The sequence below is a fragment of the Micropterus salmoides genome, unplaced genomic scaffold, assembly GCF_014851395.1.
Source record: "Micropterus salmoides isolate LMB-PRFRI ecotype aquatic unplaced genomic scaffold, ASM1485139v1 Ms_hic_scaffold_18, whole genome shotgun sequence".
NCBI lineage: Eukaryota > Metazoa > Chordata > Actinopteri > Centrarchiformes > Centrarchidae > Micropterus > Micropterus salmoides.
This window is the reverse complement of record NW_024040928.1, coordinates 27,512,702-27,538,096: the sequence shown is the minus strand read 5'-3', so window position 1 is coordinate 27,538,096 and position 25,395 is coordinate 27,512,702. Positions and strand designations below refer to the sequence as shown.

At 39.8% G+C, this 25,395-nt stretch overlaps 1 protein-coding gene and 1 long non-coding RNA gene across 9 annotated transcripts in view; one reads left to right on the top strand and one right to left on the bottom strand.

Annotated features, from left to right (window-relative positions):
• col12a1b (collagen, type XII, alpha 1b) overlaps positions 1-25,395 on the top strand; it is a 151,569-nt gene that overhangs the window by 56,269 nt on the left and 69,905 nt on the right. For 7 of the 8 annotated variants that reach the window (XM_038726224.1, XM_038726231.1, XM_038726225.1 and 4 more), the window contains 14 exons: positions 858-994; positions 3,137-3,266; positions 5,833-5,972; positions 8,615-8,747; positions 8,876-8,893; positions 11,153-11,292; positions 17,547-17,676; positions 18,657-18,796; positions 19,328-19,457; positions 21,014-21,153; positions 21,236-21,365; positions 21,512-21,651; positions 24,302-24,431; positions 25,151-25,290. In XM_038726224.1, coding sequence (XP_038582152.1) covers positions 858-994; positions 3,137-3,266; positions 5,833-5,972; positions 8,615-8,747; positions 8,876-8,893; positions 11,153-11,292; positions 17,547-17,676; positions 18,657-18,796; positions 19,328-19,457; positions 21,014-21,153; positions 21,236-21,365; positions 21,512-21,651; positions 24,302-24,431; positions 25,151-25,290 — 1,778 coding nt within the window. The remainder of the gene's footprint in view (positions 1-857; positions 995-3,136; positions 3,267-5,832; positions 5,973-8,614; positions 8,748-8,875; positions 8,894-11,152; positions 11,293-17,546; positions 17,677-18,656; positions 18,797-19,327; positions 19,458-21,013; positions 21,154-21,235; positions 21,366-21,511; positions 21,652-24,301; positions 24,432-25,150; positions 25,291-25,395) is intronic. The other variant, XM_038726227.1, reaches the window with a different exon arrangement.
• LOC119908503 lies at positions 19,358-21,005 on the bottom strand. Its single transcript, XR_005445300.1, has 3 exons — positions 20,087-21,005; positions 19,941-20,002; positions 19,358-19,439 (listed from the first exon to the last, which is right to left on the bottom strand). It is a non-coding gene; the product is annotated as an uncharacterized LOC119908503 (long non-coding RNA).

Sequence of the window (25,395 nt, the reverse complement as noted above, 5' to 3'; positions counted from 1 at the left end):
CACTACTTAACCCTCCCTCCTCTTTGTGTCTCCGTTTGGGGAAATAACCTCTTTTAATAGGCCTATGTGGGACCGACTCCTGTAGCTCTTGTTTCAGCAGGTTTTCTGCTCATGTTAAAAACTTAGCAAAATATCTCCTATAGTGTTCTCTGACAATTCCCCCACCAAAATGAGAATTCATAATATTTTTATTGTTCTGCTGGTATACAGCCTGTCCCATTTAGACTGTTGTCTAAAACAGGAAGACCAGAAGTGCGCTAGCATAGCATATGGAACATTTGCATTTGTTAAGTCTCTCTGTCATGTGTTAAAATAAGCTGATGGTGTTGGTTACTTGCGACAAATGTAAAGCTACGATACATGCATACACTATCCGCCTTGGTAAGCCAATTAAGTCCAGCCTGAATTAAAACAATGGCTGTTTCCCTGATTGAAGCAGAAAGGGTCAGCCATCTTTCTAAATAGCTCGCAAGATTGCTAATGACATCCATGGAAAAAAAGCAACAGAAAAATGGTGAGAAGCGTGGAGGAGATCATCTCAGCTGTAGATGTTGTTGGAATAATTCTGTCTTCGGGGAATTGTTTGTCAAACACAATTACTGATTATCAAGAAATGCATTTTGTCTGCAAGATACTAGATACTGCAAGATTTTAAGAGCTGGATCACATCTCCTACAAGCTGGAATTGAAATTTTGGATGGTTTATATAGAGAAAACAGACCTGCTGTCTGTTTTTCAGCTATTCATTAATACGCTTTGGCCACACCATGCGCGTCGGCATCTTTTAATATCTTCACAAAAACATTGACAGGGATAGTAAATGTTTTATTGGATGTCTGTCCCCTGTCCTCCCTCAGTGCCCGTGCCTCCGGCTGGAACCTTGAGAATCACTGATGTAACTCACAGCACCATGAGGCTCCATTGGGACGCTGCTCCCGGAGCTGTCCGCAAGTACTCGATCACCTACAAACATGAGGATGGAGACCTAAGAGAGGTAAAACTGAGGTTTTGTCTGTTTGTCCTTTTGTGTTAGCTTCAGTGCAGGATTACAGAAGGACTTATAAAGCACTGCCTGGGTACTAGCTCAGATTAATTACAGACAGATAAAATGCACCGAATCCTCTCGACTGAAGGGTAACGAACCTTTGTGGCTGTATGTAGCCATGCGTTTTTCATTCAGGATGCGTTACGAACAAATTTAAGATGCTAGAATACTAAAATTTGCTCCTCATATGATGATTAGCTGCTTTAAGATCACTGTGAACTGAATATCTTTGGGTTTTGGACTGTTGATTAGACTAAACTTTTAAGACTTCACCTGGAGCTCTTCTAACTTGATGGACATCTTTTAACATGAAGTTTGATTTTAGATAATTGGGCCGAACAGCAATTTATTCATTTAGCTGATGCTTTTATCCAAAGCGACTTAAAACTGCTATACATGTCAGAAGTTGCACGCCTCTGGAGCAACTAGGGGTTAAGTGTCTTGCTCAGGGACACAGTGGTGGATTTGAACCTGGGTCTCTCACACCAAAGGCATAGTCTTATCCACTGCACCATCACCACAATCAAAACACCAGATGCTAGACAACGGGGCGTAAAGTAAGATGATCGCTTAAAGATCTGACAATCTCCATTTTGGCCATTATTTGATTTAAAGGGCATCCGTTTTCTATGATTATGAAAGATTTGCAAGAACATCTTTAGCAAAGCTGGATGTAGGTTTTGTTTGTTTTGGAATCATTAAAATTCCCTGGCAGCGTTTTCCTTTGTCCTTGTTGCGCAGCTCAAACACTCTCCAACTTTGAAAGTACCGTCTAAATGGCCTAAATCAGATTCATGTGTATAGCAGGGATGTACAGCTGCAAAACCTGCTTGAAAATATCCGTATTGCTTGTAAGGTCATTGAAAGGTGGCTTTAAACAATAAAACCTCACCAAGAGCTTCATAAGGGTGCTGCTTTAGTCAGCAATGATATCTTGGTTCTGGGAAAGTGACCAAGTCAAGACCAAGTCAAGAGTTACAGCCGGGCCTCTCCGCAGAGCAGCAACTCCGCTTTGTTGGCTGATCTTTGTGAGAAAAGCAGTCTGCTGGCAGAGGAGTGCTGGCTCAGGCCGTCAGCCCAGCCTGACTGGATCATCCCAGCAACACTGCGTCCTCATAATTTCTCACTTGGATGTCAGCGGAGGACAAACAGTCTGAATCGTCAGCCGAAGGTGCCGCCGGTGGACACCTGCGAGATGTTTCCAGGAAGTTGTGATGGATGACACGCATCAGCTCAACTCCTCTTAAGGAGTACAGCTGAAGGCTTCTTGAAGAAGCACGCACATTGGATTAATGCCTGCGGAGTGCTGAGGCTTTTGTTCTCTACTGCTGCTTACTTTATTTAGCTCTGCCTTGAAATGGAAGACTCGAAAGAAGAGACATTTCTCAGCGTTTTATACCTCAAGCTTTGCCCTGAATTTCTATACAGTTGTATTTATCTTGGTGAGTATATTGATTTCACGTAAAGCAGAACAAGTAGTCTTTCCAAAAACTCAAATAGTCAGAGTAACTGATGTGGTTTTGACCAAATAAAAAATAAAAAACACATTGTTGGCAACATAAGGGATTAATATCCCCCTCATACCACAGATACTTGATCATTTTTCTCAAAATCTCTACTGGTTGCTTTGCTAGGCAACATTTAGCTAATAAGGAAGGAGTACTAGCTTCAAAATTCATCCTTGACCTTTTTAGAAAGCAGTTTTCAAAACACCAGAACAGCAATGGAATTCCTTAACACTTTAGGGACTCCTGGTCAAGGAAGATCACATATATAAAGAGAAATTTCACCGATTTAATGTTTAGATAAATGCAAATATCATATTTAAAATGTCAACATATTTAAAGTAAAGTTTGTGTGGTGCTTACTTTTTTTTTATTGGTTACACAAATAACCCTAGTCCCAAGCTCCTTAGCTAAGCTTCAATATTGCTGTCTTTACCTGCAGTTACATTTTAAAATACTTACTTTTCGGGTTTCTCCAGGATTTGGCTGCCACTCTGTGTTTTGATGCAGATTAAGTACATTTTCTATGATTAGAGTAACAAACTGAGAAGTTTTTTTTGCTGATGATTAAATTTGTCCCCTGCAGGCTGAAGTCAGTGGTGATGTCACCACCCTGGACCTGAGAAGCCTTACCTCCCAGACTGAGTATGATGTGGCCGTCACCCCAGTCTACGACGAGGGACCTGCAAACCCGATGCTCGGAAGCGCCATCACAGGTCTGAATCTGCTTTTCATCTTTTTCTTTTGTTCATCCTGCAATTCCATTTTTTTTTCTATTTTTCTTTCCTTTTGCTCACCTTTTTAATTTTAAGCAACTTCCATTCACCTATCTTCATAGCTGTATCACCAGGGATTCATGTGAAAATCTCTAAATGAACTCATCAGAGCAACATTATGTAAGATTTAGCACCCCCTAGTGTAATTCAGCGCTGTCATAAATAAGGACAGTTGTACATGTGCTTTAGTTATGATTACATTACCTACACAAACACCTTTGCTAACACAGCCAAACATAAAGCAAGACAAGAAATTACTCACTAGTCCAACAGAAAGAAGGCCAGCTTGCGGTCTGTCTTGCTGCCTTTTATTTCACAAAGCTCTCGCCAATGTCCGGCAGCCTCTTGCTTGGTCACTCTCTCTTTCTCTTCTTAGCTTCCTTTGTCAATGTCCCCTTCTGTCTCTTCGCCTCTGTCGTTACCTAACGTTACGTCCATGGACGCTTCTGAGCCCGGTTATGTTGCCTGCTCGCCTGGCTCCGGCCTGACACTGGCGCCGCTCACCACCAGCAGCGGCAACGTGTGTTATCTAGTTTGGTAATATCCACTCAAGATTTATAGCTTGCAGCTAAACCTCTGTCTGTGAAACCTCTGTCTGAGTCGACAACCTTTGCTAACAGCGAAACATCAAGTAAGAGCAACAACATAAGACACAGAGCAGCCAATACGCTATTACTGACTGGTCTGACAAAAAAAGCTGGCATCTGTCCTGCATCCTTTCACCTCTTCAAGCTTACGCCGAGTAAAATACAGTCTGATATTTACTCTTGTCTTGCTCGGTCACTCTCTTTTTCTCCTGCTCTCATCCTCCGATGTCTTCTGTCCTTCTGCAGTTTTGGCCATAAAATCCATACTGAGAATATCGAGCTAGCTTAGTCAAAGAACTTACTTTGTGCATTATATACTTTTCAGTGTTCCCCACAGAATGACAGGGGGGCAGTCGATATTGACTACCAGCTTCTTATACAGCGTGCTAGCCTCAAAAACCCAGCTGCATTCTAACATTAACTTATCTCTTATTAGCTAGGCTCCTTACATGCTTACCAATAACTTTTTTTTTTTTTTTTAAGCTGGGTCTCCCACATTGCACAGATTTGTGCAAATGTGTTCACGAGTTAGAGCGAGAGAGACAGAGGGGCGAACGAGAGGATGTGCTGCGCGAATGCGCTACGGCGCTTTGTAATCAAATAGGCCTAGGAAAAAAATCAATCATGTGGTGGTCAGCGTTGATATTGTGGCGGGCCGCTATAAATAAATGAATGTGCTTTTGTCTCTTCTTGTAGCTTGCTGAAGAGTTTTGTTTGTGTGTGACGTTGTACATCAAAGCATTACGCCGTTGTCATGCTTAATATTCTGCCTAGGTTTCCAGTGTTACATAGTCTAATAGCAGGCGTTGCAAGGCCGACACAGCAATGACAGACGTCCGTATATCTCAAGTCAGTGTACCATCAACATGATTTTGAAGCTGTTATTTTAAGGTAAAATAACTACATAATGTTGCTTCAAATACTTAAAACTACTACTAAGACGATTTCTGTATTAACTTTTCTCTTCACTTACCCTCCTGCACTGAAAACTGCTTCCAGAGGAGAATAGACATTTAAAATCTGTGTGTGATCATTTACTGCATTGGCTGTGTTTCTAATTAATCCCAGAGGAACTGTGGAAAAACTTCAGTATTAACACACACACGTTCTCAAGCTCTATCAATGAGGATCACCAATTGATATTATAGACCGTCTAATTCTACTCTAGCTGGATTAAGAAGTTATTTCCCTACCTAGCTAGCTATCGAGCTGCATTCATGAGACATAGCAACAGAAAAATTACTTTTTTACTTTATTGGTAGTGCAAGACACAAAATATCCCCAATTCAAACAAGAAATTGGCTAACATTAAAGCTATGGTAGGCAGCTTGTTAGGAGCATTTTTTGTTTTATTTGTTGAAACTCTTTTTAGAACCTGACGACAATCAATAAATCAACTTATCTGACACAAAAATGAAAGATATCTGTGGCTGTCGCATAATATTCAGCATGAATGAAATGATTGGCTGGCCTACCTGCTTGTCTACATGTATAGCTGTGTGCACTACCTTCGCATGAACATGTGTTTTGGGGGACTGGCTTCGGAGAGAGGCCCAAAGGACGGGGTTGGAGTTTGTTTGGTTGTATACTTTCAAAATCTAGCTACTGTGTTGCTGGAACTTTAACACAATGTCAGGCTGAAGTAATGAAGTGCATGTCAGATTTTTAGGATAACTCTAACCATCACCCTAAAACAAGTCTTTGATGTCCTCACATTTCAAAAAGTCCTCACAGTCAAGGTCCATAATCTGGTCCTCCATAAAGATAGCGGTACAAGAACACACACAGCCTACAAAGTGCGGTCAACTACACACTAAGCTACATTAAACAGCCTTCACATAATGTTGCCTCATCTCTCAGACCCCTTCTGTAATCACCAACACATCCTTCCTCCCTTTTGTTTTTGTCTGTGTGAACAGATGTTGTTCCTGCCCCCAAGAACCTGCAGTTCTCCGAAGTGACCCAGACCTCATTCAGAGCCACCTGGGAGTACGGAGCCCCGGACGTGGCCCTCTATCGTATCGGCTGGACCAAGAGGGGGGAGAACAACTTCCAGTATGTAAGTTAGCCAATATGGGACGGGCCTGCTTCTTAAATGCTATTTTTAAGCTACAGTCAGTTTTTTTTTAAATGCAGAATTTTGAAGACAGAGCCAAGACAAAGGCCAGAGCAGAACGATTTGTTGAAGACCAAAATAGACAATAAACAAAAATAATATATTAATATGAAATGAATGAGTAGAAGACAGATGAGACATTATCTTATCAAATTGAAAAGACACTGATAAAAGTGATTCTACCATTATTTTATTATGTTTTAGTCCATTTACTATAAATTACTACTGTACTTCACATTCACAAGGCACAGGTTACAATACATATTTTAGGTTACTAGGTTCAGCTCACCTTAAACATGTTGGTTATCCATCATAGTGAACATTTTGTCATCTTAATTATTTTGCTTAACGTAACAATACAATGACAGTTTTTGGGAAACTCTCCCTTGTTGTTGTACATTCAAGAACTTTTGGGAAACTTGAACAAGGCTTGGGGCCTTTCAGGACTTTGCTGGTTGCTTATTTGGTTTGTCTTTCTATCAGATTGTCCAGCAGCATATTGCAGTTAGTTCCTTTTCGTATTTAACACTAGATTATGGCATTTCATAAAGTAACAATTTGTTATGTAAGGTTTAAGCCAGTGTGGCATTCATTCTGCTAAATGATACGTGGAAGGTAGGAAATCAAAACATAGTTGTAAATATACAGGAAATGCTTTAGTCCTTTGCAGAAGCATAATTACAGCTGTAGATGTTGAAAGGTTTAGTTCAAAGATGCACATAAACGAAGGATGTTATTAAGTCGTAAATGTTATTCAAGTGGTACAAGTTTAAAAGGAATGTCTCCTGATGGCACACGTGCTCGTTCACTCGTGTGCAGCCCAGAGACACATGTTCCAGCCTTAACTAGTCAAGTAAATGGAAGTTCAACTATTTCACATGCATGTGCATTACTTGTATTATAAACAGGTGGATCCTTGGGAAGTGTTTTTTAAATCTGGGGGAAAAATTTGAGGTGCACAAAGACATGTCTCCGAAAAGTTTCAGAAAGTTTGGAAATGTCAAGTCAACATCTACTGGCTTGACTTGTGTCCAGATAAAAGTCTTTGTTTTGTCCACTTTACATTTCTAATTGTTATCAAATGCATTGTCAGCAGCTGGATAAACAACCCGGTCAAGTGCTTTCTCTTGAAGTATGCAAATGAGCTTTGCTTGGACAGCTCTGTCTGTCTGCAGTGACACTAAACATCTGGTTTGAGTTGCGTCATCCGTACGGAGTCCAAGCACTGGTGGAGGTTTTTCGCCTGTAGCCTCGCAGTGTGTCATTCTTCTGATTAAAGCTGGAGGCTGAACTCAAATACAGCGGTACAGCTCTGAGTTCAAGTTAAGAGCTTTGAAAACGCACCTGCTTGATACTGCTTTCTGATCTAGTCCCAGAATTAAATTGTCCACCTTCCCGTAACAGTCCTGCCTCTCTAACATGTGGATTGCTCTTCATGGAGGGTCAGTTCAGTTAAAGATTATGGAAGTGGAGATGTTTTTGTTTAAAAGCAATATGAAACAGCCATGCAGTAGAACCGTCATTTAAGATTTTTCTTCTTACTGAAGTTGAAAAGATCTCAAAAATGATCTATTGTGGTTTCACAGATGTCTTAAACTGCCATGCCTCACAAAACTCAGGTGTTGTGTGTGCCAAGACTTAAGTAAAAACACCCAGTTTAGCTGAAGCAACAATAATCTCTTTGTTTTATTGTTGTTATACTTTGGCCCTCTAAGGTTGTTTTGGTTCTTTTGCCCCCCCACCCAACATACACAAAAGCTATGTCAGTAAAATCCATACCAGGTTGATAATTACAATCTTTATCTCATAATTTAACATTGTTCTTGACCGATGAAAACTATGCAAAATGTGTCTCGTCTCAGAGGTTGGTTTTGAATGAAATGCATGAGGGTAAATCTGCAGGATAAATATTTTTAAAACTGTATTTGTCCTTATTTATCATTCAAGGATTTTAATCAAGGGCTGCCCTTTCTTTTTAAAAACCAAACCAGTGATTGAATACAGTGAATCAACAGAAAATCATTGCCACAGGCTATTATGAAAACAAGCTGCAGGGTTGTACTTTTTATTTTATTTAATTTTTTTCTTTTAACAAAAAGTTTCTGTCTTGCTGTTTCATAGTTTACCCGCCATAATGTTTGACTGACAAGAGACTTCTGTAAATTTAGTTGATGAGCACAAAGCACATCAAATTGAGTTTGAAGGAAAACAAGCATCAAACGAATATGAAGAAAACACTCAACTTGCATTGACGCCTTCCGACATTCGATCTTTAAGAAGCGAGGTGACTCCACAGAGTACATGCAGAGGAAAATGCACTCCAAAGTGTCTTGGGATATAAATTAGAATGGACTTTGGCTAAAGAACCGCCCCATACCTGCTCTCTCATATTTTGTGAGGAGTTCTTGCTTGTCAATATAACCAAAAAAAGCCCCAAACATTTGGGTGAAGGGGTCAACTACACACTTAAAAAATTATTTATCATGTCCTAACTGGATCACTGTGATAGCTTCATGCATTCTCCTTGCTACTACTGTAACAAACTAGACTTATTTTTCATCTTCTCATCCTCTCACCATCTCCAGTCCATCTTGAATGAGGATGATAACTCCCACGTTCTGCAGAACTTGGACCCCGACACTGAGTACGATGTCACCGTCACGGCCATCTACCCCGACGAGTCAGAGAGTGAGGACCTGATGGGAATGGAGCGCACATGTAAGCAAGCCGTTAACACTCTCATCGGACGACCAGCTTCCAAAAAACAACCATCATGTTTTACACTCACAGACGTGACTCTCTTTGAAAAAAAATAATGTTGTTATTTTCTCAACATCTCTTTCTAGTGTTGAAGCCTGCAGTAGGTATGTCAAATGAGAAGGACAGGTTCCTTTTTCATTGTAATGTTTATGATTTTGTGTGGAATGATACCGTTCAGCATAAGGGACAGTGATGATGGGAGTACACTTTTACTTTCTTTACTGCATGTACGTGCATTTCAGTGCTCCACTGTGCGTTCACACCACAAGCAACTTGAAAACTCGACATTTGTTGATTTTCTGCAACCAAAGAAACAAGGAAGCTTTACTCTTCAGGCTTAGCTGAATAAGGAAATTTATACCATGAAGAGAGTTGTTGGTTAAAATTTTTTTATCTGGACACCTCAACTATAGTTTTACTCAGCAGATCATCCACCATTTTAAATGAGTGCACACGTTAGGCTTCGGGTAACCATCGCAAAAATACAGATGCTTTTTTTTATGTAAACAGTAAAATAAATAACAAAAAGAGAAAGTTTGTCACCTCACTAGCCAATAGAACTATAAATAAACACCATTCACATTTCATTTTCCTTAGTTTTATTTTTGAAGTGTCCTGATAAAGAAAATAAGCAACTTGGTGTATGACTCTATTTTGTGCATTATCCTTTACCTATCATGTAATAAGTTACCATAGTTTCACTGAAATTAATTATTTAGTCTCTGTGTAGGTTATTGTAATGAGGCAAACATTTATAGTGACACATTTAACTTTATTTTTGCCTTTTCTTTGTAATTAATGATGGTGTGTATGAGCTTTTTAACAGCTCCTCAAAATTAGCATTATGGGCAGTATTGGTTATTATAAATTATTTCTGTGATCTATTTTGTGGTGCCAACAGTGATAAGATGCCTTACAAACAATGTCGGGTCAAATTCTAACTTTTGTTAAACTTTTTAAAACAATTATCAAGATTGTTGCTACACACAACTATATCATTAGGTATAGTGAGTGTTTTGGGCACAAACATTTTTTATCTTAACGCTGGACCTGAGGATTCTCTGTATCATCGTTTGTCATTAATAAACATATGATGTACAGCTGGATTTGCGTCAAAGTAGATGTGCAGTAGTTTGTGGTGTGAACGTAGAATCAAGTTAAACCCGTAACACGTCATCCTCCACAGACCTCCATCCATGTGAATGATTGTTTTAATTCCACTGTCAGCCATTTTGATTTTTACCTTCATCCATCACCACTTTGTCATAATAACATTTCTGTTCATCTCACATTGTAACGTACTTTTATCATGTCATCCTTCATCAATGTTCATTGTTCATCAGTGTTATTGTGGCTGTTTTTTTTCTTTTGGTTTTTTTAATATGAATGTTCACCTCATTCATCAAAATAATGTTGTTGCCTGTTGTTGCATTATTGTCCAGTGTTTCTGCTGTAGGGTTGGAGCTCAGTGAGACTCTAATTTACCTTTCAAAATGTGTTATGGTATTTCCTAATTGTATAAAATTTGCCATACAGCCTTCCCAGATTTTACAATAACCAATAACAGAACTTTTAGTGTCCCCTAAAATGTGTTTACTTCTCCCTAAGGTGTTTTTGTTAGAACCCATGTTTATTATATTCTCAGTGTGTTCTTCTTCCCCCTCTAATACAAATCTAAAATTTGTTACAACCTAAATTCATTACTTATAATCCCATATTTTTAATTAGCAGATTTTTTAGAATTTGAAAATGTTATTTGTGATCTGTATTTTCCCAAATGCTAAAAGGACATTTTGGAATGGGGTTCTAACTGTAATTAGGAAAACTTGCTAAATTTTTTTTAGATCTGCAACTATTATGATTCCAACTAAATATATTCAGTTTTTTTTACTACTCTTTGACAGTAAACTGGATATCTTTAAGTTGAGGACAGAAAAAGACATTTGCGGCCATCATCTTGGGCTTTTGGAAACACTGATCACCATTTTCTGACATTTTATATAACAAACTCATCGATTAATCGAGGAAATAATTGCAAGATTAGTCGACAATGATGATAATTGTTAGTTGCAGCCCTAAAAATTATTGGGATAAATCAAATTGAATGAGAAGTTACTGAACTCCAGCCCTGCTCTGAGCAGCTTCATTGATCATATTGCCACTCCTGTTTTTAACCACATCATCCCGCTGCTTTCATTCTACAATTGGCCCTTGCAGCTTTTGTGACCTGCTGCTGGATCGTGGTGAGCGTTGCCATCATCGCCTTCATCATCCTCACCATCACCATCATCATCATTGCTAATCAAAGACAGAATACAGTGATCTTTCTGTTTATCTCACTGTGGTTCTCTGTGTGCTCCCAGTGCCTCCTGAGCCTCCTCGAAACCTGAGGGTTTTCAACGCCACCACCTCCACGCTGACGGTGAAGTGGGACCTTGCCCCCGGCCCCGTCCAGAACTACAAGATCACTTATAAGCCCGTTGCTGGAGGCGAGCCTCTCATAGTAAGTCTGATGCTCATTTTTACAGTAACACCAAGCAACATTTTCAGATAGATAGATAGATACATACATACATACATACATACATACATACATACATACATACATACATATAGATAAATAGAGCGCTGTCATCTGCATATGTAAATCACAAAAATGGCTCTTCAGTTCCCCTTAATTAAGATTCGACCTGTTTTGTACAAACTGAAAGTAATTATGCGTTTGTAGCATGTAGTGAAGGGTTCAGTCAGAAAAAGAGACTGGTGAAATGTTTTTAATCTACACCATGCAAGTCAAGGCCGAAACCACAGATCTACAGTAGGTTTGTATTTCATTTGTTAATAAAAGGTTCATCTAAAACAACACGTTACTGGCTAACATGACTGTACTTTGCATGGAATAATGGAATTGTACATGACTTTTCTTTTTGATATCGGTATTATGTATCGGCCACTGGCCGCCCTGCTGTCTGAATATTGGCAATAGAAAAACCCATATCGGTCGACCACTAGTCAAGGCAGAATTTGCAGTGTATATAGCACTTTAACACAAAGGCAAATAGAAGTGCTTTGCACAAGACAGAGAAATGCATTTAAAACAATGTTTAAGAAAGAAAATCAAATTCATAAAATGGAATAAAGTGAAATAAATGTGTTTTAATAATGGTGTTTTAATAATGGTGTTTCAGTGAAGTTACCCTGTAGTATGCAATAAGTACAAATCACCCCTCATGTATAGTGGAATCCCGGTTTTAAGACCACACCAATATAGTAAAACAAGCCCCCCCACGCACACACTGGCTCTTCATTTTAGCAAGAGACCAATTTTGGAGCTGCTCTATTGACACTGAACAATAGATTGACTGTAGAGATTTCTAAAATGTTTATCTAAGTTTTTACACCCAAATTGGCTTAAGTTCATGGACTGTCTTGTAAATTTGAGGTTTACCAGAAAACTAATCCCCCTTTCCTGTCACCACATGACTTAACAAACACTGGGGGTCATCTGTTTGGCCTGGATTAGAGGAACAATATGACTGAATTCCTTTTTAGGGTGGATTTTCCTGATATGGTCTCACAGTAGTTTCATTTTACTCATGTTGGGGTGCGGTGGTGCCGGCTGTGCTGCTTCTTGACCAATGGGAACATTTCCAGCGTGCTTTAGCCACTTGACGACAAATGGATGAATATCTCAATATGATGGAGAGCTCTAAATCTGTCAAGTACTAGTCCCAGTGCACATTTAGAAACAAATCAATTATGAACTGTTTAATATGATGGGATGTTTTCTCTCCCTTTGGGGATACACGTTCAGGATGTCCAAAATGAAAACAAATCTCTGCAGGGAAAGAAGCTAAAAGAAAAGGCTCATATGTTTTTATAACACGGATCATTTAAAGTAAGGGATGTTTGCGATATTTAGAGATACATGCAAAATAAATTGAATAAATCAGGGATTAACACTGTCAAAAGACAGCTGTTGATGATTCTTGAATGTATTCATACATCAGGGCAGCAGATGAGCCAACCCGTTTTGACTCCCAAGTCGTCACATATGGACGTCTGTTTGTAACGCACTGGGAAGCCCATTAGCGTCATAGTTTAAAGCACTGGGGGAAGCCCTTTAGTGTCAGTTTTGAACACTAATAGCAGGTGTTGGATCTAAATGTCAGAAGAAAAGCCAGAGTAAGGAAGTGGTTGAGGTGGATGGCTGGGCCCTAATTGGCCAGGAGACGGGTGTTCATTTCCCTCCTTGACCAGATGTTGCATAACCATTCCTGGTAACTTGATTGCATGTCCAAAAAACAACACTAAAGTAGTACCCAAGGTGTTAAAAAGCGACGCCAAGGGGTCTTGACCAAAAGTCCATATGTGACGAGTTGGAAGAGCAGAAGTCCTTTTCATATAATTACCAAAAAAAACCCACAGCAATAAAATTTGTAACCTACAACTTTGTATTCATGCAATCTGTAGTACACTTAAAGAAAATCGTGAAAAAGTTTCATTTTTACGCCACGTGGAAACCTTGTATCTTTCCATGCTTTTAGATTTTTTTTTTTTTTTTTGGACAAATTTGCTATTTTTGCCTGCCAAAACACGCAGAATTTTACTTTTACATCAGATATTGGCTAAAATTCCCCATGAAACGGTTTTAATAGCCAAAGAAAACTGAAGTGTGTGTGTGTGTGTGCTTCATAGATTAAAAAAGTATTTAGGGTTAAAGGCCTCAACAAATGCAAACAAAGAAAATTCCAAGACATTATTACTTCTGAGAAAAATAAAATGCTTTTAATACTGCATGTCTGACATCCGCACGTTTCTGTTAAAATAAAAACAGACACTTCAGGTGTATCGACTGAAGCCAGGAAGAAGATGTTGCTACAGGAATAACACAGGCAGATATTGTTTGAACCTACTCAGTATGGACTTCTGTCTTCACAGTGGAGTGAAAACCATAGACTGTATGAAAGAAGAGGACGTAGCCACCGCGTTGTCACCCTTTTGGTTTGGCATTTTGGCTTTTTTTTGTTTGTTTTTTAAACCAGACATGACCATATTTGGACAAGATATTTGGAGCTAGCTACCTTGGATTGCAAGGTGCGTCCGCAATTCACGTTAACTGGGATCCTAACTGGGATGCTAACTTTGGCTAGCAAAAAAACTAAATGTACTTACTGGAAAAAAATTAACAGCCGACTTCTTAGAGTGTGAAATGAATGAAGTGAAAACACACTTTGAAAGGGTCAAACCTGCTCTGAGATAAAACACAGACAGCTCTCGAAAACAAGTTAACGGCTAAGAAAGAACGCAGGTTTAACACTTCTGTGTTGGCTTTACTTTACAGATGCAGCGGTTGTTGCTTGGTGTAGACGGTATCATCACATTTCTAAAATGGGGAAAAAAAAAAACATGTGTTTTTGAAAAATATTATGTTGACAGGCCTCCCAAAACCAAACCAAAAGGTTTTTAATAACCACAAGCATCTCATGATATAGAGCCTAAGTCCCTCCCGTACGGTAGTGGTTGGTGATGGCGCAATAGATAAGACTCATACCTTTAGCGTGAGAGACCCGTGTTCAATCCCCCACTGTGACCAATCCATCGTTGTGTCCCCGAGCAAGACCCTTAACCCCTAGTTGCTCCAGAGGCATGCGACCTCTGACATAAATAGCAATTGTAAGTCGCTTTAGATAAAAGCATCAGCTAATAAATAAATGTAATGTTAGTCAACCACAAGCGACAACTTTTTTTTTTTTGAATTGTGCCCTGAATTACACATTATGTGCAATTTAAACAATAATTTTGTTCGGCAAGAAAGTCAGTTTGTCTTAAAACCACAAATCCAAAAGTACCATGGTGGTCCACTGGACGGGGAGGGACTTAATATTTTTTATAGAGAGAGACTAATCTGCAAAAGCAGGCCAACTGTCAGATAAATGTGGTGGAAGCAAAAACATACAATATTTCCTCTAAAATGCAATTGACTAAAAGTAGAAAGTCTGCCAAAATGGACAGTCAAATTGCAGAACCTCAAAATTGTACTGACGTAGACCTGGAAGAAATGGACTCGGTTGCATTATATTAAAGGCAAAATACACCATCACCAAACATCTACTGAGACTGATCATTGTGTGTCACAATACAGATGTTTGACAACAATGAATCAATAAATCAGGGAATAGAGTTTGCCAGAAACATTGCATTTACAGTTAGTTGGATTTTGTTTTAAAATCCCGTCGCCCTCTTGAGAAGAAATCCTGAAGGGGTTCAGCAAAATGCCGCCAAACGCTCCGAGATGAGATTTCTGGCCATTCTGAGCTCCCTCATCATATTTGGACGTTTGGTTTATGACAGCGTCCCGCAGCTCGATTGCATAGTTAGTGGAGTCCTGCGTTCGGCCGCCAACCTCACATTCTTGCACAATGACTCAACCGTGATTAGCGCTGGAAATAACTTTAAAGGAAAACCTGTTGGGCTGTACGAAAAAGAATTTCAGTGAGTTACACATTTTATTGCGTGTCTGAGATATTATGACAGTGTTCCCCCAAACAACGTGTCCGGGTCGAGTCATGATGTCAGTGGGACAAATCTGTCTAATGGATCTCTGATCCCCTCGCTACGTCAGATGTGTATACCAGAAGACTGAGAGCATATGGTGTCGTGTTGTCGTCTGCAGGCTTGTTGATTTTAACATCAGTCATGTGAGACCAGACAGGATGTTTGTTTGTGCAGGATGAGCTCAAGGTTTCCTCACTGCTCCGAAAAATGTTAATACTTAATGTCCGCGTTGGGAATTGAGCAGATATTATGGGGAAGTAAGTTTTTTAGGTTGTCCATTTCTGTGCTGATGCTGTATGTTATATTATTAAATATATAGAGATATTATAGCCAAGAAGAATGATAGCTTCAGCCTGAGGTGGTCCTGCTGTAACTCGCAATAGAATAAATCATACAGGACACCCACAGAGATGAAAGGGGTCCCTGTGAAGAGTCTGCAGTTGATTTGAGCTTTTAAAACGATAAGTCTGGTTATATTTTGTCCATTAACAACATGAAAAGACCAAAATCAGCAAGTGTCGTGTGTGTGTGTATCAAAGCGTGATATCTTTTTCCTCTGAGATATAGAGCTCCATTGTTGTCCAAAAACTTTAATTAAAAAACTATTAGCCTCACTGTAGTTTATTCTGACTCATACACCGTCTGCTACTCTAAATACTCACTAGAGCACCACATGGGGATTCATCCGCTGCTGAAAATAGTCTCCAACAAATGCACTATTTACTCCAGATTGATGAAAGTTAAAGAGAGCAGCTGTAAATTTAAAAATTTATGTGTTCAGTATGAACCTATGGGGCTGAGAGCCACAGACAGGAAGATGGTTTTGGTCTTTTCATGGGATTTGTTGACATGATGGCATAATGCCAGACATATCCTTTTTATTAATCAACTTCAGATTTCAGATTTTCAGATTTTAAAGCGAAACGCCTTATGCAGAATGGAGATTTTTCAATTGTAATGTACCTGAACGTTTTTACGATCATCAGACTAGTTTGAACTGATTTGATGTGAACAGAATTTATGTTGCAGCAAATTTAAAAGTTGTTGTGTTTCCTGCTGCAGGATAAAAAGATCATTACAGTTGATTAAGGTTCTCTTGTACTGGGAAAACAAAATGCTCCTGAAAATATAAACTGAAGATAAAAACTAAGAAGTCCCTCAAAGTAATGAAACTATAAAGTAAAGAATCCAATAAATGTTTAAAAGCTCTTGAGCAGAATGTGGCCCGGTTATCTCATGATTAAGTTTGATACCTACAAGAGACACCGAACAGCTGCTGAGCAAAACTCTTTGCATGTTTCCCAGAATACAAATTTAAATCAGAATACCAAAAATACTGATGTAAATGTGATGCGATACCCTCTGGCGTTTTATCTCTTAGCTACCAGGCAAAGTGTTTATACCGTCTATGAATGTGTTTAGAGTGTCGTATCCATTTCATGATATACTGCAGAGAGTTGTTTGCTCAGGATTTTCCCAAAGGCCTACTTGGATTCCCTTCCAGAGAAATACTTAACTTGTATAAACAATGTAAATAGTTTGCTAACATCGTCCTCAGAAACAGCGGCTCAGCCTCCAAAGCATGACACACTGCAAATTAAATTTTGGTTTAGTTTTTGGAAGGCTGAGCGATGACAGAAGAGATAAGTGATTACAGATTTAGAGACATTAAGATGCATCTTTTAGAAATTCTGTAGCTTTAATGGAGTGTTGTCCTGCTTATTTCGCCTTTGGTACATGATTTCATATATTTTTATTGTTTGTATTAGCTAATGACAAAGTTTCCGTTATGTATGCAACATGACTTTATTCTGTGAGAGCTGAAAAACGTACTCTCTGAAAACATTTGGATAGATTAAGGTCATAGGCTTCATGTTTGCACATTTGAATAATAAGTTTATTGTGTTTAATGACAAACAGAGGAAGGAACTTCTGAATTAACCAATCCTGAAATGAGGATTTATTTGCATTTTTACAGCTTTGATCTTTCATAGCTTTTTTTGTTTGTTGTTCAAACTGAATAACCCCACATTTAAGGCCACTGACAGCGACTACTTACCAGGAACCATGTGTTGGTGCTGTTACAGCATTCTTTACCCGAGACGTGTCTATTGGCTGTGAGAGTCTCGTTCATGCTTCAGCCTCTTGTCACACGTTCCTGTCTCTGAGTCTCACAGCTGACATGTTTCCTGTGAACAGTCGCAGGTTGGAGGGAAGAAGACCAGCGTCATCCTGCAGAAGCTGGATCCCAACACGCTGTACTCTGTCACCGTGGCCGCCGTGTATCCCAGCGGCGTGAGCGCAGACATCTCTGGCGAAGGACAAACCAGTAAGAGACATTCAAAGAATATAGTTCTCACTGTACTGCAGTCGGGTCATTTAAAAAGTTTAACAGTAAATATTTGTTTCTGCTACTTGTGTATCTGACGGCGGTGGAAGAAGTACTCAAGTAGTGATATCAGAAGGAAAATAAGTTCTACATTGATTTAAAGTATCAACATGTACTCACAGTACTAATGGTGAAAAAAATTTATAAATCGATCGAGAAAAGATACAAAAACAAGGTGCCACTCTCCAATTTAGCGATGCAACTATTTTCATTATTGATTAATCGTTTAAAAAGTGAATAAATGCAAAGTAACGTCTTCAGATTGCTTCTTTTCTCTACCCAACAGTCCAAAGACTCTTCATTTAAAAACATAAATGACAAAGAATAGCACTAAATCCTCACATTTAAGAAGATGAAACCAGGACATATTTGACATTTTAGCTTTTATAAAATGATGGAAACGATTAATCATTTATCAAAATCAATCAAAAATGGTTGACAATTTTCTTTCAATCAACTAATCGAATCATCGACTGGTCGTTGCAGCTCTAGAGGTAAATCCATGTTTTTCCAAAAATGTCAGTTTTGAAATTCTCAGATAAACTGAAGCACTGCATGTGTGCCTTTGTGGGTTCTGAAAATCAGCCTATTTTTTAAGGTAGAAAAAGGATTCCCTTTGACAAAGCAGAAAACAATTTGTTTTTATAGCTCATAAAAATTAAAGTTTGGGAGATGCATGGTTTTCACAGGACAGCTGTACAGAGAAAGTAGCAAGGAAGGAAGTGAAGACACACATTGTTATGGTAATATTTAATGAGCTTAAGTCATGTTGAATATAAAATCTTTTATTTGCAAAGCCCGAAACTGCAGCTTTCAGAAACATGTAGTGTCAAAGTGAAGTACCAGCAGCACAGTTAACTAAATGGAGAAAAAAAACAGACACATCTGCTGATTAAACATCTGTATTTACGTTCCCTCAGAGCCTCTGGGTGGAGTGAAGAACCTGCAGGTGTTGAACCCCACCATGACCACCCTGAACGTGCGCTGGGAGCCCGCCGAGGGTCTAGTGAAGGAGTACAAAGTCATTTATGTTCCCGCCGCCGGAGGAGCTGAGAGCATGGTAGGACTGGTAGGACAACCATGTGCAGCGTTAAACAAGACGCCCAAATCATTCAACTGTGTCTGTCCCACCGTAAATGTTTGTGAAGGTTGCACGATCAGAAAAACAGCGGGGTTTCCCCCCCCCCCCACAGCCCTGATTCTTCAGACTTCTCCTTGTTTATAGTTTCTCGTGAGACAGAGTTTAAATGTCAGCTTTGATTCGGTCGTGCGTGTCGATAAAGATACTTGACAGATAATGAACACAATTTAATGAGCGATTTCACAGCCGTTTTCCTTTGGCTAATGTGCTTATCCTGCGTTGTCAAATAGCCCCCAGGCTAACAGCTCCAGCCAGTTTGTTACTGTTGAAGTTCACTGGGGGTTAACGGGGGGGTTAATTGCAGTGCTCAAAGGCGTATTGAAAGCTGGTGATGCTGGCATTGTAGCCACTAACCAACTTTCCATAGTTATTTCTAGCTGCATGCCTGTTCCTCTGTCTTCTGTCTGGGTCTGGAAGCAGCTAATTTGTGTGATTTGTTGTCAAACTCAGGAAACGGTGACTGCAGGCACGACCAACACCGTCTTGCGAAGCCTGCAGCCCGACACCCTCTACACCGTCTCTCTGGTGCCGGTTTACGCTGGGGGAGATGGAAAGATGATGTCTGAAAATGGAAAAACAAGTAAGACTGAACCCTGAAACTGAACCAATTAAACTTTTACAGGATAAGTTCCTTCAGATGCATCATCTCATTTTCAAGAAAGTCCTGACAAGAAATTACACTACTTAGTATTCCATGAAACCTACATACATGGTACATTAACTGAGCTTTACTGAAATGTTCCGTAAATAAAAGGTTAATCTCCTTGAGTAAAATGTGCTCTTTCACCCTTTTTTGTGTATTACAGCACATCAATGGTGTGTTAAGTTGCTCTTTAAATTTGTGTTTGGAAACAAAGAAGAGAAACAGGGACAAGGACCTCAACACCAAAACATATGGTGTAAATAATAAAAAAGGATATTGTGAAAGTATCTCAATTAAATTAAACACCAATCTGGTTTACACAAATGAACAATACCTTTATTCTATACTCCCTCCTGACTCTCACTGAAACATTGGGCCTCAAGCAAGAACATTTTCTTCATTATCTTAACTTTCACTCACTTTTTGTTTGCGTGTCCGATTCAGCAAACACTCCCACTTCAGGTAATGTGTGTAAGTGAACCCTGTAAACATGATGAATGTCTGTGCGTAACTGAGCTCGCGTTCAGGAGAAATGAAAATTAGCATAATTAACACCCCAATAATACCATATAAGGCATCCTGCCCCATATGTCAAGAAGCGTTCATTCCTGAAAACGACATCGTCTGATCGGAGATTGGAGTCCTGCTTTCAAAAAGGAAATCTATGATTTTTAACAGCGCCAGCAGTGAAATTAACGGAAAAGGGTTGGATCGTTGTGGCTGTCTGCGGAGTTGCGCCTCTCACGATTGTCTCTCAGGTACAGAGACGAATTAACCTTCAATTACTGCATCATTTAAGCCTTTTGATGTTGTAGTATTACACAATAGCTGTTATGCAAGCTAAAGGAGCAGACCCAGAGACCAAAATGTGCAAAAGAGATTATTGCCAAACAGAGTAAGTAAGTAATTTAAGGGTCTCTTGGTTTTGGGTGGGGCTTTGAATCGGGGAGCAAAACCAGGCGAGGCAGGTGGACAGGCAGCCCAGAGGGACTGAGGATCCGAGCAGAGGGAAGAGTTGTGTAGATCCAGCGCAGGTTCGGGCTGATCGGGACTGTGGGACGGAGGCAGGAGTTGGACCAGGAATGACTGGAGGCAGAAAGAAAAAGGCCTTAACCAGGGAGCAAAAACACTGAGACACGTTACAAGAGCTGGAATGAGACTAACTGTTCGGGAGAGGAAGGCATGTAAAGCAGAGGAGGCTGCTGCTGCCGCCAAACTCCTGCACACCTGATCCAACTCTGCCAATAAAGCACACACTGACAGAGAGAACATTTATATGGATAATGTCAACGCAATTATGAAGTGTAATTTAATATTTTGTATTATAATTTAAGGTTTGGACAACGGCAGACTAACTAACAGGCTCATATACTGCGTTTGTGCGGCAAGTTCTCCTATACCACTCGTACAAGCCACTTAAGATCAAATCTGTTCGTACGAGTGGTTCTCGCACGATGCCCATTATGAGCCACCTGACCTGTCCTCTTGTTTAGGACCACTGGGAGGAGTGAAAAACCTGAGGGTGTCAGACCCCACCATGACCTCCCTGACTGTGGACTGGGACCCGGCTGACGGAGCAGTTCGCCTGTACAAGGTCTTCTATGTGCCCGCCGCTGGTGGCCGCGAGGAGATGGTGAGACTCTTAACATCTGAGGACAAAAACAGATGCTGCCAGTTCGGAGACTAACCTTTTTATTATTAATCTTGGTGAACAGGAGCAAGTTCCTACAGGCACCACCTCCATCGTCCTCAGGAACCTGATGCCCGACACGCTCTACAAAGTGTCGTTGGTACCGGTCTATCCTGCCAGGGAGGGGAAACGCCAGTCAGAGGACGGAAAGACATGTAAGTTACTTTTTTGTAACCTGTGAATGTTCAATAAATTAGACGTTCCTGCAGGGGCTGGAGGTTTTTATTATAACCAGTTAATGTAAAGTATATTTGGACTGCAGCAAAGTTAAGACCAACAACAATCCTTTTCCCTCTGCCAGTGCCTTTGGGAGGAGTGGGCAACATGAAGGTGACCAACCCGACCATCACCACTCTCACCGTAACCTGGAATCCTGCTGACGGCAACGTTCAGGGCTACAAAGTGATCTACGTTCCTGCAGATGGGGGACTGGAGATTGTGGTAAGATCCTCTTGCGTTTAGCTTACAGGAAACTCTCTGATGAAACCTGGTAACCAAATAACCGCCAGGGCTCCCTGTAAAGACGACGATGCAAAACGAGGAAGAGGAGTTTGGTTGTGTACGTAGAGGAACTGCACGCAAGATTGTATTTCCTAAAGTTACTCCAAGACAACAAACTCCCCTCCCTCGTCTTCCTGCAACAGCTCGCCTTCAGACTTCAGTTTCCTGTTAAAAACCAAGGCTGTCTCCGGTAGTCGCTCGTAGGGATCCTTTCCATGATCTTGTCTATCAGTGGCAAAAAGAAGCACTTTTTTGAGGACAATACTTTGCAGCCACTGCAGTTGGCTCAGCTGCCGGGAAAACCGCTGAAATTATCCTTTAAGTAAACTGTCTGTCGCTGTTCTTAGGCTTGAATGAGTTCAACAACAAACAGCTGTTAATTGTAAATGAACATGACAGCCAGCAGATCATTGCTTTAACTTTAGTTTAGATTAATTAGCTAAATTGTTATGATCCCTGTGGGAAAATCTTGGATTCATGCAGAAGAAACACAATGAGTGATGAGATGATTATAGAGAAAATAAAGTTTATTTAATCCCAAAGACCAGGTAATAACAACCAAACAAACACACTGACAGTAGCACATGCAGACACGAAGTTTTATTAGACTGATGCAGCTGAAACTGTCTTTTTAATCAAAACTGGATATTAATCAGTGCTGCCTCTGTCATGAGGAGATTTTAGAGGCTCTTATACAGAGGTTAGCTAAGTTATCTGACCCAGCTATAAAGTAATAAACTGAGTTCAGACCAGTGTCTTCTTCAGTTGGTTCAGATCTTATTGGCTGTTGCAGTTTGTTGCTGCATGACTTTGCAATCTGATGTGGAAGATGTTCAAGAATTCCATTTATCTGGCTCACAGTGTCGGGTTGTTAACACCTTTACTTCGTGACAAGCTCTCGGCTAGTTGAAATACTGTACACAGGGACATTGTGTGCCTTTTAAGAGCCACTCTGTGTCTACTGATGTAGTTTGTGCCTCCTTGAATGTGTTTACACTTGATGAAATGAGATCCTAGGGTAACCTTTCAATGCATGCAGTAAAAATAAATAAATGCATAAAAATCTGGACAAATTTCCAGGAGCGACGTGCTTTTTTTAAAAAACAATCCATTTTGAAATGTCACAGGTTGTGCAGCAGAAGTTAATAAAAAAAGCTGTCAGACTTTAAAAAAAAAAAAAAAAAAACGATCAAAGCTCTCAACAGGGATTTAGTGATGTCATGCTTTTTGACAGGATAATCCCATCATGCAGTTGCCACACAAAAGCATCTAAATCCCTTTGCAATAGGAGTATCCCTCATCGTTGAAGTGCATGTTTTTGGTGTTTACATCTCCAAGTAAGTATGTGTAATAAAATAAGTATGTTAATCGCCTGCCGTCAGACTGTAGAGAGCCGTGAAATAACGGCTTCACAGCGCGGCTGACTGACAATTTGGCTGCTCGTGTTCAGAAGTGGTTCATTTGTCTCCGGCGGTGACATAACTTTTTTTTTTTTTTTTTTACCCCCAATTAGCATGTCAAAGTAAATTTTACAGAGAAACTTCTCTGCCAGAGGAATATGAATGCTGTTCATTTAGTTTCATATGCTGCCTTCTTCTTCCGTTACATATAAAATGAATCATAAAAACAAAGGTTTTTCCCATTTTGAAAAATGGAAACATTTACATGGCATTGAGGAGATACTTTTCTTTATAAATGTCCTTTTTGTTTGAAAAGTTTTTTCTTTTCATGTTTTGTTTTTTTCCTTTTACAGTCATGTTTATAAGTATTTTTATTTTTACTTAAGGAAACACTGAATTAAGTTAAGTTTGTTTTTTGCTGCCATTAAGTTTGGTCGGTCAAATTGCTGGGAAACGTAAAATGTTCCAGTAAATAAAAATAAACACTTTTCAACCTGGGAAAGTGGTGTAAGTGGAAAGTCTTACGACGGTTATTAATTTAACTTTATTTAAACAGGGAAAACAGACCCGGATCTCTTTTTTTGCTGTGTAAACATTTTAACATGAAGAGTAGACACACAAACAAGTGAATATAGATTTAAAAACAGTACAGTAATGGAAACAATTACATACAACATCATATTGATTCTCCATAACATTTCTAAATTGAGTAAGTGACACCAGAGTGTTCAAATTGAATTTGGTCTTTGAGTTTGTTCCTTAAGTATGGAGCGAAGGAATGAAAGCAGTCCTACCCAACTCTGCGGAAACCGCTGGAGTCTCTAGAGAAATCCACATCTGTGATCTGGTATTGTTTGTCTGATATTTGTTAGTCTAGTAACAATTAAGGATGATATATAGGGAGGTAGTTTTCAAAAAAGTGCTTTGTAGATAAACAAAAGAGCATGTTGCTGGATAAAAGACTGTTATTTAAGAGACTGTTCTGCACAAATGATGTTTTTAATATTGTCACAAAATATTCAGCACAAAATATATTAGTTTCAGTCATCAAAAATAAATACCAGTTGAACAGTAATATTAGTCTTTCCACTTGCTGAAGGCTGAAGGTCAAAGGTCAGGGCTCTTGTGGGGTGGTGGTTGTTAAAGGGCAGTTCTGCAGGGTGTTGAGTTCACCACTTATGTCTTTGCAGGAGCAAGTGTCAGAGAGCACCACTAAAACCGTCCTGGAGAAGCTTCTACCGGACACCCGCTACACCATCACCGTGGTCCCCGTCTACGCAGAGGGAGACGGACCCAGTCTGACGGACGGCGGGAAGACAAGTGAGTGTCTGTGGTTATTGGCAGTGTGGTCTTTAAGATTTTATTTAAGTTCAAGTGCCTCCATGAACCTTGAAAAGCACCTGAGCCTCCAAGAAGTCCTTCAAATCAATGGAGCGTTACCTTTCAGAGTCTTTCTGAAGAACAGCTGCATACAACCTTTTTCTTAGTTGACAAAAGTGTTGCTACGCAGAAAATTGTGCAGAAAAGTCTTCTTTCTTTCCACGGCTTTTATTTTTTGCTTCCTTGTCTAGTGCCTCTTATGAATTAGATATCAGTCACATTTATATTTGATATGGTCAGTTAGTAAGTGTTGTTTCGTGTCAGTTGTTTTTCTCCAAATAAAGACTGGATAAATGAGTGAAGCGGGGAAATGTATTTCACTAATGAAGGTGAAGAATTACTGAAGTTATTTGACTTTAATCTCCACTCTCCAAACTCTGCTATGGATTTATTGACGTCAGCAAGGAGCAATCTGAATGACAGAACCACAAAATATTTTCCCAATTGTAGCCCAAATATACAAAAGCATCTATCTCAATGACAGCAGAGTAAAACAGAGTCTGAATCAGTGGACCTAAAGGAAAAAATCATTTTTCTTGCCGTCCAACATATGAACAAACTGCCTCCCGGAGACACCAGTAAACTCTGACTAGACAGCAGCTGTGTGACGATCTGATCCAAGCATTAAATTTGTCTTCCTGCTTCGTGTCTCTCCCCAGAGCCGCTGGGTTTTGTGAGGAACCTGCAGGTTACCGATCCCACCACCAGCACCCTGAACGTCCGCTGGGAGCCCGCTGAGGGAAACGTACGCGAGTACATCGTGATCTGGGTGCCCGCCGCCGGAGGAGAGCAGGATGTGGTAAGACTGTGTAGATACACTGTGTAGATATTATGCCACCAGGTTTGAGACATTTCCTAAGACGAGTTGATCTTTGCTGAAATCTAAAAGACATGTGATGGCAGA